Genomic DNA, 13,202 nt, shown 5'->3' with positions numbered 1-13,202 from the left:
TACACTTTTGACTTTTAAATATCCATTATACATGATATTATATGCATATGTAATACATATAATACATATATGTTGCATATTTTTATATACATATATATAAAAAATCAAAGCCTTTATTAGTTTACTTCATTTTTCAGTTGATTCTCTTCAGAGGTCTGGCTTATTAATCATAATACACATAAATAATGTACTTTGTGTCTTTGCCAATAGTTAAAAACCTTACTTCTGTCTTTTTTTTTGGCGGGGGGTTCTCACTCCTTTGTCCAGGCTACAGTGCAGCAGCACCATCACGACTCATTGCAGCCTTGACTTCCCGGGCTCAGGTGATTCTCCCACTTCAGCCTTCCAATTAGCTGGGACCACAGGCATGTGCCACGTGCCCAGCTAATTTTTATAGTTTTTGTAGAGATAGGGTCTCTCCCTATGTTTCCCAGGCTGGTCTTGAACTCCTGGGCTAGTGTAATCCGCCCGTCTTAGCCTCCCAAGGTGCTGGGATTACAGGCCTTAGCCATTTGTTTTTTCTTTACTTACTATGATGGCTAGACTTTCACAACATATTAAACAATGATGGCAATAGGCTTGATGGAAATGTTTCTAGCGTTCAATCATGAAGCCTGAAGTTGATTATTGAAATGAAATAGAAAAACTTATATAGAAAATATATACTGAGTGCCTTGTATGAGTAAAGAGATATGAAATGGCACAAGATGGTCTTTGACTTTTGAGAGGAGGCTTAAAATGTAATTGAGGAATAAAACTCCAATTCAAGGTAGCACATGTAGGTTGTATATGAAAGTGTAGATAATGAATTCTATAGCTCAGAAAACAAACGCCATCATGGCTGATGTGGCTGTAGTATAATTTTTACAATTCTTCAGTGTACAAAATCACGTATGTGCTTATGTTAAAATAACTATTATAATTACGTATCACCACTTGTGAAATAACGAATATCTTGCTATATACAGGTTATAGTGAAATTTTATTAATTGAGCACCTTGATTTATACAGTATATAGGATTGGTCTTGAGCCGAAATTTATTTTTGTATAACTTAAACATTTTTTTAAGACTTTAGATTGATATTTAAATTACTTCAGAAAACAAACTTTATGTCTGTAAGCATTCCAAATGCTTAATGTCAATGTCAAATTAATCTTTTCTGTACAATAAAGAAGGGTCTCAGAGAATCAGGTAAATAACTTCTGGCCCTATGCATTTAAGAATTAAATTGGATATCGCACATACATATTGCCTATCAATTACTGTGTCCCCAATTAAAAAAAAAATTTTAAAGCTACTTCAAAGAATGTGTCTCAAATTTTAATGAATGAGTTTACAGTCAGTCAACATTAATTTAGTACCCGTTATATTCTGAGTTTTGATATAAAAAACGGCAAAATAGAAATCCTTAAAGAGTGTAAATTCTAATGTGAGACCAAAGATACTTGTGTTGGGATAATAAAGATAAAAAAAACCGTAAGATACCTTCTGGCATACAGAAGTCCATGATTTAGTAATAGTTATGATTAAAATCACTAACAATTGCACTAACTAAATGTTCCTAATTCTATAATAAGGACTGGAATGAATATATTTAAGTATTTGTAGAACTATAGGAGCTAATTCATCAAATGAGAATCTACACCAACAATGTCCGGTTATTATAAAGACCAAAGTATTGAATTTTGCAGACCAAAATGGCCTGCAGTAATGGAATAACATTAGAGAATGCATTAAAATTAAAATACATTGTGAGTTTTGTATTATAAAGTGTTAAAAAAAAAACAATAATTGGAATTCAACTTATAGAAAGGTAATTTCACAACTTAAGTACTTCGATATAGTGGCAAAGTTTTTGGAAGACTGCAAGTTTTAATACTGAAACCAAGAAGGAGCTTCTGCTAGTGAAGAAGTTGTTGGTTTAACAGAGTTTAATTTGTTAAAAAATGAGGCACTCGAATTTACTAGGTTTGTTGTTATCTGGAACAAAAAGGCAAAGCACCATTTTTTTAGAGCATTCATTAGTATAACATTTTTATACATCATCTTACCTATTCATAGAGTTACCATGTTGCAGGTCCTGTTCAGTAGGTCGAAAGAACTCAGCCATATTGTCTAGAAGTCTACTAAAACCTCGGTTTAAACAGGTATTCAAAACTGTACTAAAATCTGGGCTATACAAAATAGAAGTACAAGTTACTTTTTAGATTCTGAATGGAAGAAGAAAACAAATTCAGTAATAATGTGGTTACCTTTGAAAGCCACCAACGTTTTTAGTCATAATCTAATACTGTAAAAATATATCAAGGAGTCAACCTTTAAAAAGTATTTAAAAATGAGCTTATTTAGCACAACATAAGGAGAATATTCATCCACTTCCGATTTTTTTATACTAGTCAGCACTTTGTACAATGAATTTTTTTTTAAAATATCAATACTAGTACTACTAATTTTGAGGAAACTCTTAAATTTCCTTATAGTCATAGATTGGTTGGCTTTACATCCTCTACCATGATATTTCAGTGAGACAGAAAATATTATTATCGTGTACAGATGAGGAACTGATACTTGAAGGAAGAAGAAACTTGACTAAAGGCATGTGATAAGTAAATTGGGGAGCTTGAATATGAGATCAGGGCTTTTTGATCTTAATTATATGCTCTTAGTTCCTCACAAAACTCTTTAATATAAAGAATAATATATAAAGACGCTACGAAAGCTAGAAAATACCTAGTTATGTTCAAGTTTCTTGACTAGAGTGTACATGTGTATGTGTGTATCTTTCTATCTTTTTTCCTTAGTTGTCTCTCTTTTTAAAAGCATTTTAACGGCTTCATTGAAGTAGGACTTAGAGGGCATAAAATTTACCCATTTTAAATGCACAAGTCAATGATTTTTAGTAAATTTGCATAATTGTGCAACTATCGCTACAATTCAATTTTCGAACATTTTTGTCACCCATTAGGCCCATTTCCAGCCAATCCTCATCTCACTCTTAACTCCAGGTAACTATTAATCTACTTTTGGTCTATACAGTTTTCTGGACATTTCATAGAAACAGTCATACACATGTGGTCTTTCGCGTCTGGCTTCTTTCACTTAGCATAATGTTTTGAAGGTTCTTCTATACTGCAGCACATATCAATGGCTTGTTCCCCTTTTTTGCTACATAGGGCTCCACTGTATGAATACATCACATTTTATACTTTTGTTAGTTAATAGAAATACGGATTGTTTCTACTTTTTGGCTATTGTGAGTAATGGTGTTACAAAATTTCTTAACAAGTTTTTGTCTAGAGATGTTTTCATTCTTTTGGGTGGATACCTAGGAGTGGAATTGCTGGGTTGCATGGTAATTTGGGCTGAACTTTGTTCTTTTAAAGGTAATATGGTAAGGTTCCAAGAAGAAAAATGATTAAGGGGATGGAAGCTGAAGAAATGGAAACTGAAGAAAAGATCATCATAGTACCTACCTCCTAGGGTTACTGTAAGGTTTAAGTGAGTTAAGATAGGTAAAGCAGTATAGAACAGTGCTTTGCTGCATAAGCACTCAAAAATGTTAATTTTTATTCTTCTTATTGAATTGAATTCATTTAGGCCAGTGAAAGAAATGAGAAATAGGTAAACTTGCTTCCCATTTCACACACATAAAAATAGAAGCAAAGAGAACTTCTACATACTTGTCCCACCCATCTACCCACTTACATGCATCTGACCTATCCTCAGTCGTCCCTACCTGACTCCTAAACTATTTTACTGTGTATTGAATCTCATTCCTTTCTCCTATTCGAAGTTCTTTGTTCTTAAAATTATCCTGCTTTCCTACATCAATTTCTCCCTCTCCTATCAATTCAGTAAATACTTACTGAGCATCTACTACATGCAAGGCACTGTTCTAAGAGCTGAAAATACATTGGTGAACTAAACAGACAAAAATTAGTCAACTCATGGAGTTTAGTAGAAAGGTGTATATAAAAAAATGTTAAAGTCAAAATCTCCTGGCTCCCATATTCCCCTTAAATGCTGTCCTATTTCTTGGAATCTCTCAAAGCAAAATGTTGAAACAGTTGTCTGTGCTTGGTCTCTGCTAAACTCTAATTCTTTTGAATTAGCTTATCTCCACCACTGCTCCTCTGAAACTTCTCAACAAGATCACTCAACAACTCCATCTAATGTTATTTCTCTGTCTTTATCTCCTTTGGCCTTTCAGGAGCATTAGACCCAATTAATCACAGTCTCCTTAAAACATTTCTTCAATTGTCTTCCAAAATACCTCATTATTTTGGTGTTTCTTTTCTTTCGCTGGCAGCTCCTGCTCAGTCTCCTTTGCTGGCTCTTCCCCCGATCCCAAACTCTAAATGTTGGAGTGCTCTATGACTCAATTGTCTTCTAGTCTCTATCTGTTCCTATCCCCATTACTTTAAATACCATATGCAAAGTGATTACTCCCTGCTGGGAGCAAGCCGCGCCCCGCCCCCCCCCCCCCCCCGCCCCCCGCAAAATCTGGCCATAAACTGGCCCCAAGACTGGCCATAAACAAAATCTCTGCAGCACTGTAACATGTTCATAACGGCCCTAACACCTGCGCTGGGAGGTTGTGGGCTTATGGGAATGAGGGCAAGGAACACCTGGCCCGCCCAGGGCGGAAAACCGCTTAAAGGCATTCTTAAGCCACAAACAACAGCATGACTGATCTGTGCCTTATGGGCGTGTTCCTGCTGCAGTTAACTAGCCTAACCTATTCCTTTAATTCGGCCCATCCCTTCGTTTCCCATAAGGGATACTTTTAGTTAATTTAATATCCATAGAAACAATGCTAATGACTGGTTTGCTCTTAATAAATATGTGGGTAAATCTCTGTTCAGGGCTCTCAGCTCTGAAGGCTGTGAGATCCCTGATTTCCCACTTCAGGCACCTCTATATTTCTGTGTGTGTGTCTTTAATTCCTCTAGCGCCACTGGGTTAGGGTCTCCCCGACCAAGCTGGTCTCAGCAACTCCCAATGTTGTATTTGTAAACTAACTCTTGAATTCCAGACTTGCATATTCAATTGCCAACAGGCATATAACCACTTGGATATGCTTAACACTGCCAAAATGTAAATAGCAACTCCTATTTCCTCAAATGCTCAGCCCCAATACCTAGGAGTCATCCTTGCCTCCTCTTTCATAACCCACACCAAATAATTCCGCAAGTACTAGTGGTTCAATCTAAAAAATAAATCTATTATTTAGCCTCTTGTTATTGCCACCACTGCTACTATCCAGTCCAAACTACAACTGTTTCTTGATTAGAATCCTTCCACTCTTGAAACTGGTTCCCTCCTTCTATTCTTATCTCTTTATAGTCAACTTACCATAGAGAAATGAGGTCTTTTATAAACACAGATGATGTCATTGCCCTGCTTAAAATTCTCCAATGGCTTCCCATACATCAAGAACAAAAAACATTTCTTATCATGGATTACAAGGTTCAACATACTCTGGAGTTTCCATCTCTGTCTCCAATCTCCCTTCCCTATTGCTTTTCTTATTCACTGTGCTCCAGCCAACAATGGCCTCCTTGCTATTCCTTGAACAGGCCAAGCATTAGGATCACTGCAACTGTTCTTCTGCCTTGAACTGTATTCTTCTGGGTTATAAGGTTAACTTCCACAGTATATATTCAGGTCTCTGCTCAAATGGCATCTCCTCAAAGAGGCCTTTTCTGATCAACCTAATACAAACAGCATCCCTGGTCACTCTCTAACCCCTTAACCCGCTTTGTGTTTCATCAACAAAGTTATACATACTTGACATTATATCAGATTTATTAGTTTATTATTTTTCTCTCCCACTAACATACAAATTCCAATAGGGATGAAGACCTAGCATTTAGAATAGTACCTAATATACCACAGACAGCCAATACATAGTTAATGAATAATTCAATGAAATAAATGAATTAACTGAATGAACAAATTATTTCTATCTATGAAATGTAGAAATTTCAATCCAAACAAGCTCCTGAGGGTGGAGGACTAGGGCAATACATTTGCCTATAACTGCTAGCATAGTAAAGTAATGGGAGTATAAATCATTGCCTGGGAGGCAGTTGCCAATGAAGTAAGAACAAATACCTGGGAAACACTGATGGCTTTTTTTGTTTTGTTTGTTTGAGACAGGATCTTACTCTGTTGCCCAGGCTGGAGTACAGTGGCACAATTACGGCTCACCATAGCCTCAACCTGCCAGAGCTCAGGTGATCCTTCTACCTCAGCCTCCCGAGTTAACTGGAACCACATGTGTGCACCACCGTGCCTGGCTAATTTTTTTTTCTTTTGTCTAAGATGGGGTTTCTGCCATGTTACCCAGGCTGGTCTTGAACTCCCAGGCCCAAGCAATCTACCCACCTTGGCCACCCAAAGTGCTGGGATTACAGGCATGAGTCACTGCACCAGGTTGGAAACACTGATATTTAAAGGAAAGACAGAGATAGAAGAATCTAAGAAATGATCTGAGAGGTAGGAGAAAAATACAGATTATACTGTCATGAAAGTCATGTGAGCAAAGAATTTCAAGAAAGGCAGTGTCAAGTATCAGAGAAAGGTCAAGCAAGATGAACATTACAGATGCATTGTAATTCATTCATTTATACAATGATATGGCAAAAGATCACCGATGACCTTCTCCAGAGCTTCATGAAATGATGTGGTGGAAATCTGAATAAGAAAAAAGTGGACATTCCTACTGTAGAAAAACAAAAGACTGGAACTCGATAAATTCAGATAGTAGAGTTAGTAGCTGAGTTACCCTAAGAAATCCCTGCTTCCCTCCAGTTTGAGTAGGAAATCCTATCTAAAGGCTGGGAAACAGAGTCAAAAATTTAATTTTAATATCATATTATACTGACTATATTGTTCAAGAAAAACTAAAAAATGATCTCAAGTACATTCAACTTACACACATATTTTTCCTGTTACATGAAGTATACATACCTTTCCAACATGTCTCTAGTTTCATTGAGAAGTTTAATAGTGGTAATGTCTCGAGGAGAAAGTCCACAGGCCTATAGAATTAAAATGTCACACTTCAGGTTTTCAAACATGAGCATGGGGTTATGATGAAACTCATCACATTCACAAAATAAAGAGTTCAGGAAATCTAAAAGTCTATGTTCTATCAACAATAAAAAATGTTAGATCTCCCTTCCCCCCAAAAAAAACCTGTAATGGTTTATGTGCGCAAATAAGTAGAATTTAAGACATGAGTAAAAGTAAATTACACTAAGTAAGATCTTTGTTTATCTGGCCCTTCTTGGATAGATTTCTAGTATAGTTAGACAAAGAAGAAATAGGTTTTGGGTTTGCAGAGGTCTGGGTTTGTTCTTTTTAAAATTGAATTTCATTATTATTATTTTTTTGAGACAGGGTCTCACTCTGTCATCCAGGTTGGAGTCCAGTGGCATGATCATAGCTTAAGTAACCTTGAATTCCTGGGGTCCAGTGATCCTCCTGCCTCAGCTTCCTAAGTAGCAGTTAGGCTACAGGCACGCGCCACCATGCTAATTTTTCATTTATTTTTTGTAGGGGTAGTGTCTTGTTATGTTTCCCAGGCTGGTCTCGAACTCCTGGCCTCAAGCCATCCTCTTGCCTTGGCCTCCCAAAGCATTTTTTTTTTTTTTTAAAGAGACAGACTGGCATTACCCAGTCTGGAGTACAATGGTGCAACCAAAGCACACCACAGACTCGAACTCCTGAGCTTAAAAATTCCTCCCTCCTCAGCCTCCTGAGTAGCTGGGACTATAGCTGTGCACCACTATGCCAATCTGGCTGATTTTTAAATTTTAATTTTTTTTTTTTTTTTTTTGAGATGGAGTCTGGCTCTGTGGCCCAGGCTGGAGTGCAGTGGCCGGATCTCAGCTCACTGCAAGCTCCGCCTCCTGGGTTTACGCCATTCTCCTGCCTCAGCCTCCTGAGTAGCTGGGACTACAGGCGCCCGCCATCTCGCCCGGCTAGTTTTTTGTATTTTTTTAGTAGAGACGAGGTTTCACCGGGTTGGTCTTGATCTCCTGACCTCGTGATCCGCCCATCTCGGCCTCCCAAAGTGCTAGGATTACAGGCTTGAGCCACCGCGCCCGGCCTAAATTTTTAGTTTTTAGAGACAGGATCTCGCAATGTTGCCCGGGCTGGTCCCAAACTCCTGGACTCAAGTGATCCTCCCCGTCAACCTCCTATGTTTTTTTCTTTCATCAGTAAGAAATTTTATCAGGATATGTGTGTGTGTCTTTTTACATCAATCTAGTCTGAGACTCTATGTGTCTTTTCAATCTTAAATTTCAGGTTTTAATTCAGTTCAGTAAGATCTGGTCCATTATTTCTCTCTTCATCTGTTCTTTTGAATTGTTTTCTTTTTGGTCCTGTTTTGAATTTTGAAAACTGTAAATTACTTTAGAGTCCTAAAAAGATTTTTTAACACTCTTATTGCATCTCCTTGAGATTCTATTTTGTAAGCTGTCTCCTGTTTCATTAATTCTGTTCCATCTGTTCTGTTTGATCAGTTTAGTCTCTATCTTTCAAGTTACAGGGTTTCCTTAAATGGGATGCAACATTTTTTTTGGCCTACTCATGAATATAGGATCTCTCAGCACCTAAACAGGTTCATCTTTGGGGTCTCTGGGAATGGGAAATCCTGCAGGCAATGGGAACTCCTGCAGGCAATGTAAACAAGGCATTCTGTTCTAACAGGTCCTCTACGATGAGGTATGGCATAGGGGGCCTCTCTGTTCTAAGGCTTTTCCAGTTGTCAAGAGCGAGCTGTTCTCCCAATTACAAAGAATGGGTGCAAACCAGCAGACAAATGAAAAACTAGTAATTTAGGAAATGAGCCATATAACCTGCAATCTGGCATTTTTAGTATTCTTAATCAATGAATAACTTATATAACAACTATCTAGGACACACCAGTGTTTAGCAACACTATGGTTGATAATTTTTGGATTAGATCTTGTTGTTTCTCAAGTGGATGACTATAACCTCCTCAGTCCATTTTTGTACTTTCATCATTAACTTTTTTAAAAAGCAAAGGTGATTGTGTTACTGGACTGGTTAAAATCTACCTTTCTTTGTCTACAAATTGGAGTTCAGACTACTTATCTTGGCATACAAAGCTCTTTATAATCTTGCCCTGACCTTCAGCTCTATGTTCTGCTACTTGATCTGATACAAAAATACGCTGTAGCCCACTAATTGAATTTGTATCTTCAGTTCCCCAGGTGTAATAAACATGCCTTACTCATTTTACATCCCCAGCATACATCACAGTATGTACTGTCACATACCTGATAATAAAAATGTACTAAGTAGCTAAAATTGTTAAGTGCTTCTAACTAGAAATTGCTCATAATGGCTATTTATTTTCTACGGGGTTTTACTTCAATTATTGAAATATATACCTTTCAATCACTTACCTTTCAAGAGACTCAGAAATCAAAATTTCAAGAGAGAGTAAAATTTTAAAAGTATAGAGTAACTGGTTTGGTTAAATGGTTATGAATTAAGCACCTGCACTGCTAATGGAGTTTCTTCATCTGGCATCATATAATGGCATAATAAAGATTTGGATCCATCTTTATTAATCCAAGAAGAAGACTTATGCTGCTCAACGAGATTTCTGATTTCTTTTAGTTTTTGCTCCAAGTCCAAAAGGGACAAAGAATGTTTAAGAGAAACACTAGAAACAGAGAAAAGGGAATTGGGATAAATCGAAACTATACAACACATCCTACATACACTTGTTTCTTAACAGGCTACTATCTAAAATCTTGTTTCTTCTGCTCACACCTGTACCTGCTGACTGGAATAGAATGGATTAAGAAATCAGCCACCAGTTAAGGGCCATTACTACAGAGCCAAGAAAAGTATTTCTCTGGATTTCATAAGAGAATTCCTACTGTAATTATAGATATTACTAGTATAAGTGGGAGGAAAAAGCCTCAGAGGCAGATTTTAAAGTAGGTCTTTTATCTCATGACCCAGATATTTCTGATTTGTATGAAATCAGTCAATTAACAATGAAATATTAAAACTTTCCCCTCTGTATAAAAAGGTTGATTCTGACAAAGAAAATGGATCTCATAACACAATATCCCAGGAAGGTATCTGATTAGATTACAAAGAGTTTCACAAATCACCATTTGTCAAGTCACTGGCTTCACTAGAACAATTCTAATTTTCTTTCATTCATCAGAATCAGGAAGTCAGAAAAGTCAAAGAAAAATGCCTTACCTTCCTAAAATCTTCTGCACAGCTTGTTTAATGACAGTGATCAATTCTGTCAGGCCTATTAAAGAAAAAACAAACCTAAAAGCCTTGCTTAAAAATTCCTCAAAAATACAAATAAATGAATTAAAATTTGTATAAAAGTCACAAATAAGAATCTTACCATCTCCAAGGAGGTGTTGAATACTTGATAAATATTGCTGTTGGACATCTGGGGGAGCAAGAATTGTCTGTACAAAATAGAAATACAGTTAAATTATCCAAGTTTTAAACTGGTAAGTAATGTTTTCAATATAACTGTAGGTGAGATTTTTCAAGATCTGAAGTGATAGGAAAAATAATATTTTTTAACATACCAAAAATTCTAGTTTCAAAGTATAAAAATTATTCATAATACTAAAAGTTCATAATCACATGAAATATAAAAATATTTATTTCACAGAAATTGTTACCAGGATAAATAAGCTAAACTTTGAACCACTTGAGGGAAAGGACAATGTCTGTTTAAGTCTATTAAACTTACAGTGCCATTTTTGCCAACTGCTGCATTATCCAGGTAAATATATCCACCAATTATGTTTAACTGGACCCGCAAAAGAACAACCAGCATACAAGTACTGTATACAGCCACGATACTTCTTGTGAAACCTTCATAGAGAAAAGAAAACCATTTGGTACTGTGATTAATACAAATGTGTAAAATCATGAACCATCCCTATGGTTATTTTTTCATAAGATGACTTTTAAAAACATATTTACAGTTGTTTCTAGTATAAAAATATATCAATTCAAAATATTTCAGTCTCTCCTTACAAGTTGTTTAATAAAAATTAGGTATGATTCCTTAATTGAAACAATGACCAATAAAATATATTAGGTGAAAGAGGTATATATTATTAGCTTAGAAAGGAAAACAAGGAAAAGTCTGGGAAGCACAAAGAATTGCAGCTTCAGAACTCTTAGTTGTCAGTAGAGCTATTTTCAAGTAAGAGAAGAGGGCTGAGTGTGGAAGAACTCTAGCCTTCAATAGCAGCTCGAGGAAGATGAGCCTGTTTAAGGGTTTAAGGACTACAGGAAGGTACAGAAAGGCTGGGGAAGCTTGGTAAGACAGGCTTCCCAGTAGCCTAGGACCAGGTGTTCAAAAAAGAGGAGAGAGTGAAGGTGTTGACTGCTGCTGAGAGTCCTAGCAGGAGGAAAATGTCCAGTAGATTTGGCAACACAGAAGTTGTTACTGACGCTTGAGAGACCTGCTTGGGTGGAGACACAAGTGGTGGAAGTCAGGCTGTAGTACATCAAAGCATGAGTGGGAGTGAAGAAGAGAAGAAGGGGAATGTAGAAATCTTGGTCATAAGGATTATAAGAAACAATAGGCCGGGAACAGTGGCTCACACCTGTAATCCCAGCACTTTGGGAGGCTGAGGCAGGTGGATCACAAGGTCAAGAGATTGAGACCATCCTGGCCAACATGGTAAAACCCCGTCTCTACTAAAAATGCAAAAATTAGCTGGGCATGGTGGCGCACACCTGTAGTCCCAGCTACTCGGGGGGCTGAGGCAGGAGAATTGCCTGAACTCGGGAGGCAGAGATTGCAATGAGCCAAGATAGTACCACTGCACTTCAGTCTGGCGATACAGCAAGACTCCGTCTCAAAAAAAAAAAAAAAAAAAAAAAAAAAGTATAAAAGCTGAAAGGAAATATAGGCAACTAGAGAGGTTTAATTTGTTTTCAAATAGGCAAGGCTTAAGCATCATTCTGCTGACAAGGATTAGCTGAATGGAAGGGAAAACAGGAATAACAGTTCTGAGACAAGCAGATATGTAGGCCCTGGTTTAGCTTTTTGTTTCAATTTTTTATCACTAACAAAAGTTTACAATAAATATCAAAGTAAATCTATGATCTGGATTGGAATAAAAACTTCCTTTAAAGTACATTAGAGATATCAGTACCTAATAAAGGCATATGTAGTCTAGGACAATTTTACCTACCATCATCATCATCATCATCATCATCACAATAGCACTACCACTAACATTTACTGAATGCTTTCTATGTCCAGACATTGATCTACTTGCTTTATCTGTACTATATTATTTAACACTAACAACAATTCTAAAAGGCAGGTAAAGGAGAGTCATCCTAATAGAATGCAAGCATTTCCCTTTATAAATATTTTAAGGATGTGCTGTCACACAGAATATGCAGGCTTACTTATTATCTTCAGATCCTCCCATATTTCTAGCTTGTTTGAAGGCCTAAAGGACAAAACAAAAAAAAACAAAAATAATAATCTAGATAGTCTAATAGAAAACTCTGAATTTTATAGATCTATATTTATTTCAAAAAATTAAAAGCAACACAGCATAACTGCAGAAAAGCAAACCCACGAAATACAGTAAAAAAAAAAAAAATGTAATTCCAGTAATCAATAACCACTTTCACTGGTATATGTTCTTACAATCTTTTTCTCCTTGAGTGCTATGTATAGATATATTACAAAATCACATAGGAAAAGCAGAGGAAATGTTTCTTTCTCTAATTTGCTGTTTTAGAAATAATGAAGTAGGTCCTATAATCCTTCAAAGGTAAATATGAAGTATTATTTTGTTTTACGATCATAAACACATGAATTTACACATATATTTCATGTGTATCAATCCACTGCAGTTATTATCTCTATCAATGTTCAAATTGCCCATCTTTCACTTCTGGAAGACTATTCACATTGGCTCCTGAATCCTTTTGATTTATATGATCTTTTATTAGTCTTTTACAGAATCCACAGTTTCTGACATGAAAACTTGTTCTGGGTTCATCTCGTTCCATTCTTGCTGCAGACTTGAAATCACCAATTTCACTGGGTCCTGTTTTCTCATAGCAGGAAATGGCAGAGACCAAAACCTTTGGTTAAGAATGTTCATTGCTACTGGGTAGGTCATTATTTCT

At 36.5% G+C, this 13,202-nt stretch overlaps 1 protein-coding gene across 8 annotated transcripts in view; it reads right to left on the bottom strand.

The window, feature by feature from the left end:
- Positions 1 to 13,202, bottom strand: part of PEX3 (peroxisomal biogenesis factor 3) — a 59,922-nt gene that overhangs the window by 30,132 nt on the left and 16,588 nt on the right. For 2 of the 8 annotated variants that reach the window (XM_045390361.3, XM_045390362.2), the window contains exons 4-9: positions 12,468 to 12,511; positions 10,783 to 10,907; positions 10,423 to 10,489; positions 10,266 to 10,320; positions 9,543 to 9,711; positions 6,978 to 7,048 (exon numbers count right to left, since the gene is read on the bottom strand). In XM_045390361.3, the coding sequence (XP_045246296.1) occupies positions 6,978 to 7,048; positions 9,543 to 9,711; positions 10,266 to 10,320; positions 10,423 to 10,489; positions 10,783 to 10,907; positions 12,468 to 12,511 (531 nt within the window). Of the gene's footprint in view, positions 1 to 2,053; positions 2,177 to 5,798; positions 6,702 to 6,977; positions 7,049 to 9,542; positions 9,712 to 10,265; positions 10,321 to 10,422; positions 10,490 to 10,782; positions 10,908 to 12,467; positions 12,512 to 13,202 lie in introns of those variants that run through there. The other 6 variants (XM_074037172.1, XM_074037170.1, XM_005552006.4 and 3 more) reach the window with 5 other exon arrangements.

Source organism: Macaca fascicularis, chromosome 4 (genome assembly GCF_037993035.2).
Source record: "Macaca fascicularis isolate 582-1 chromosome 4, T2T-MFA8v1.1".
NCBI classification, from domain to species: Eukaryota; Metazoa; Chordata; class Mammalia; order Primates; family Cercopithecidae; genus Macaca; species Macaca fascicularis.
The sequence above is the reverse complement of the archived record's forward strand: the minus strand, read 5'-3'. Positions and strand labels throughout refer to the sequence as shown.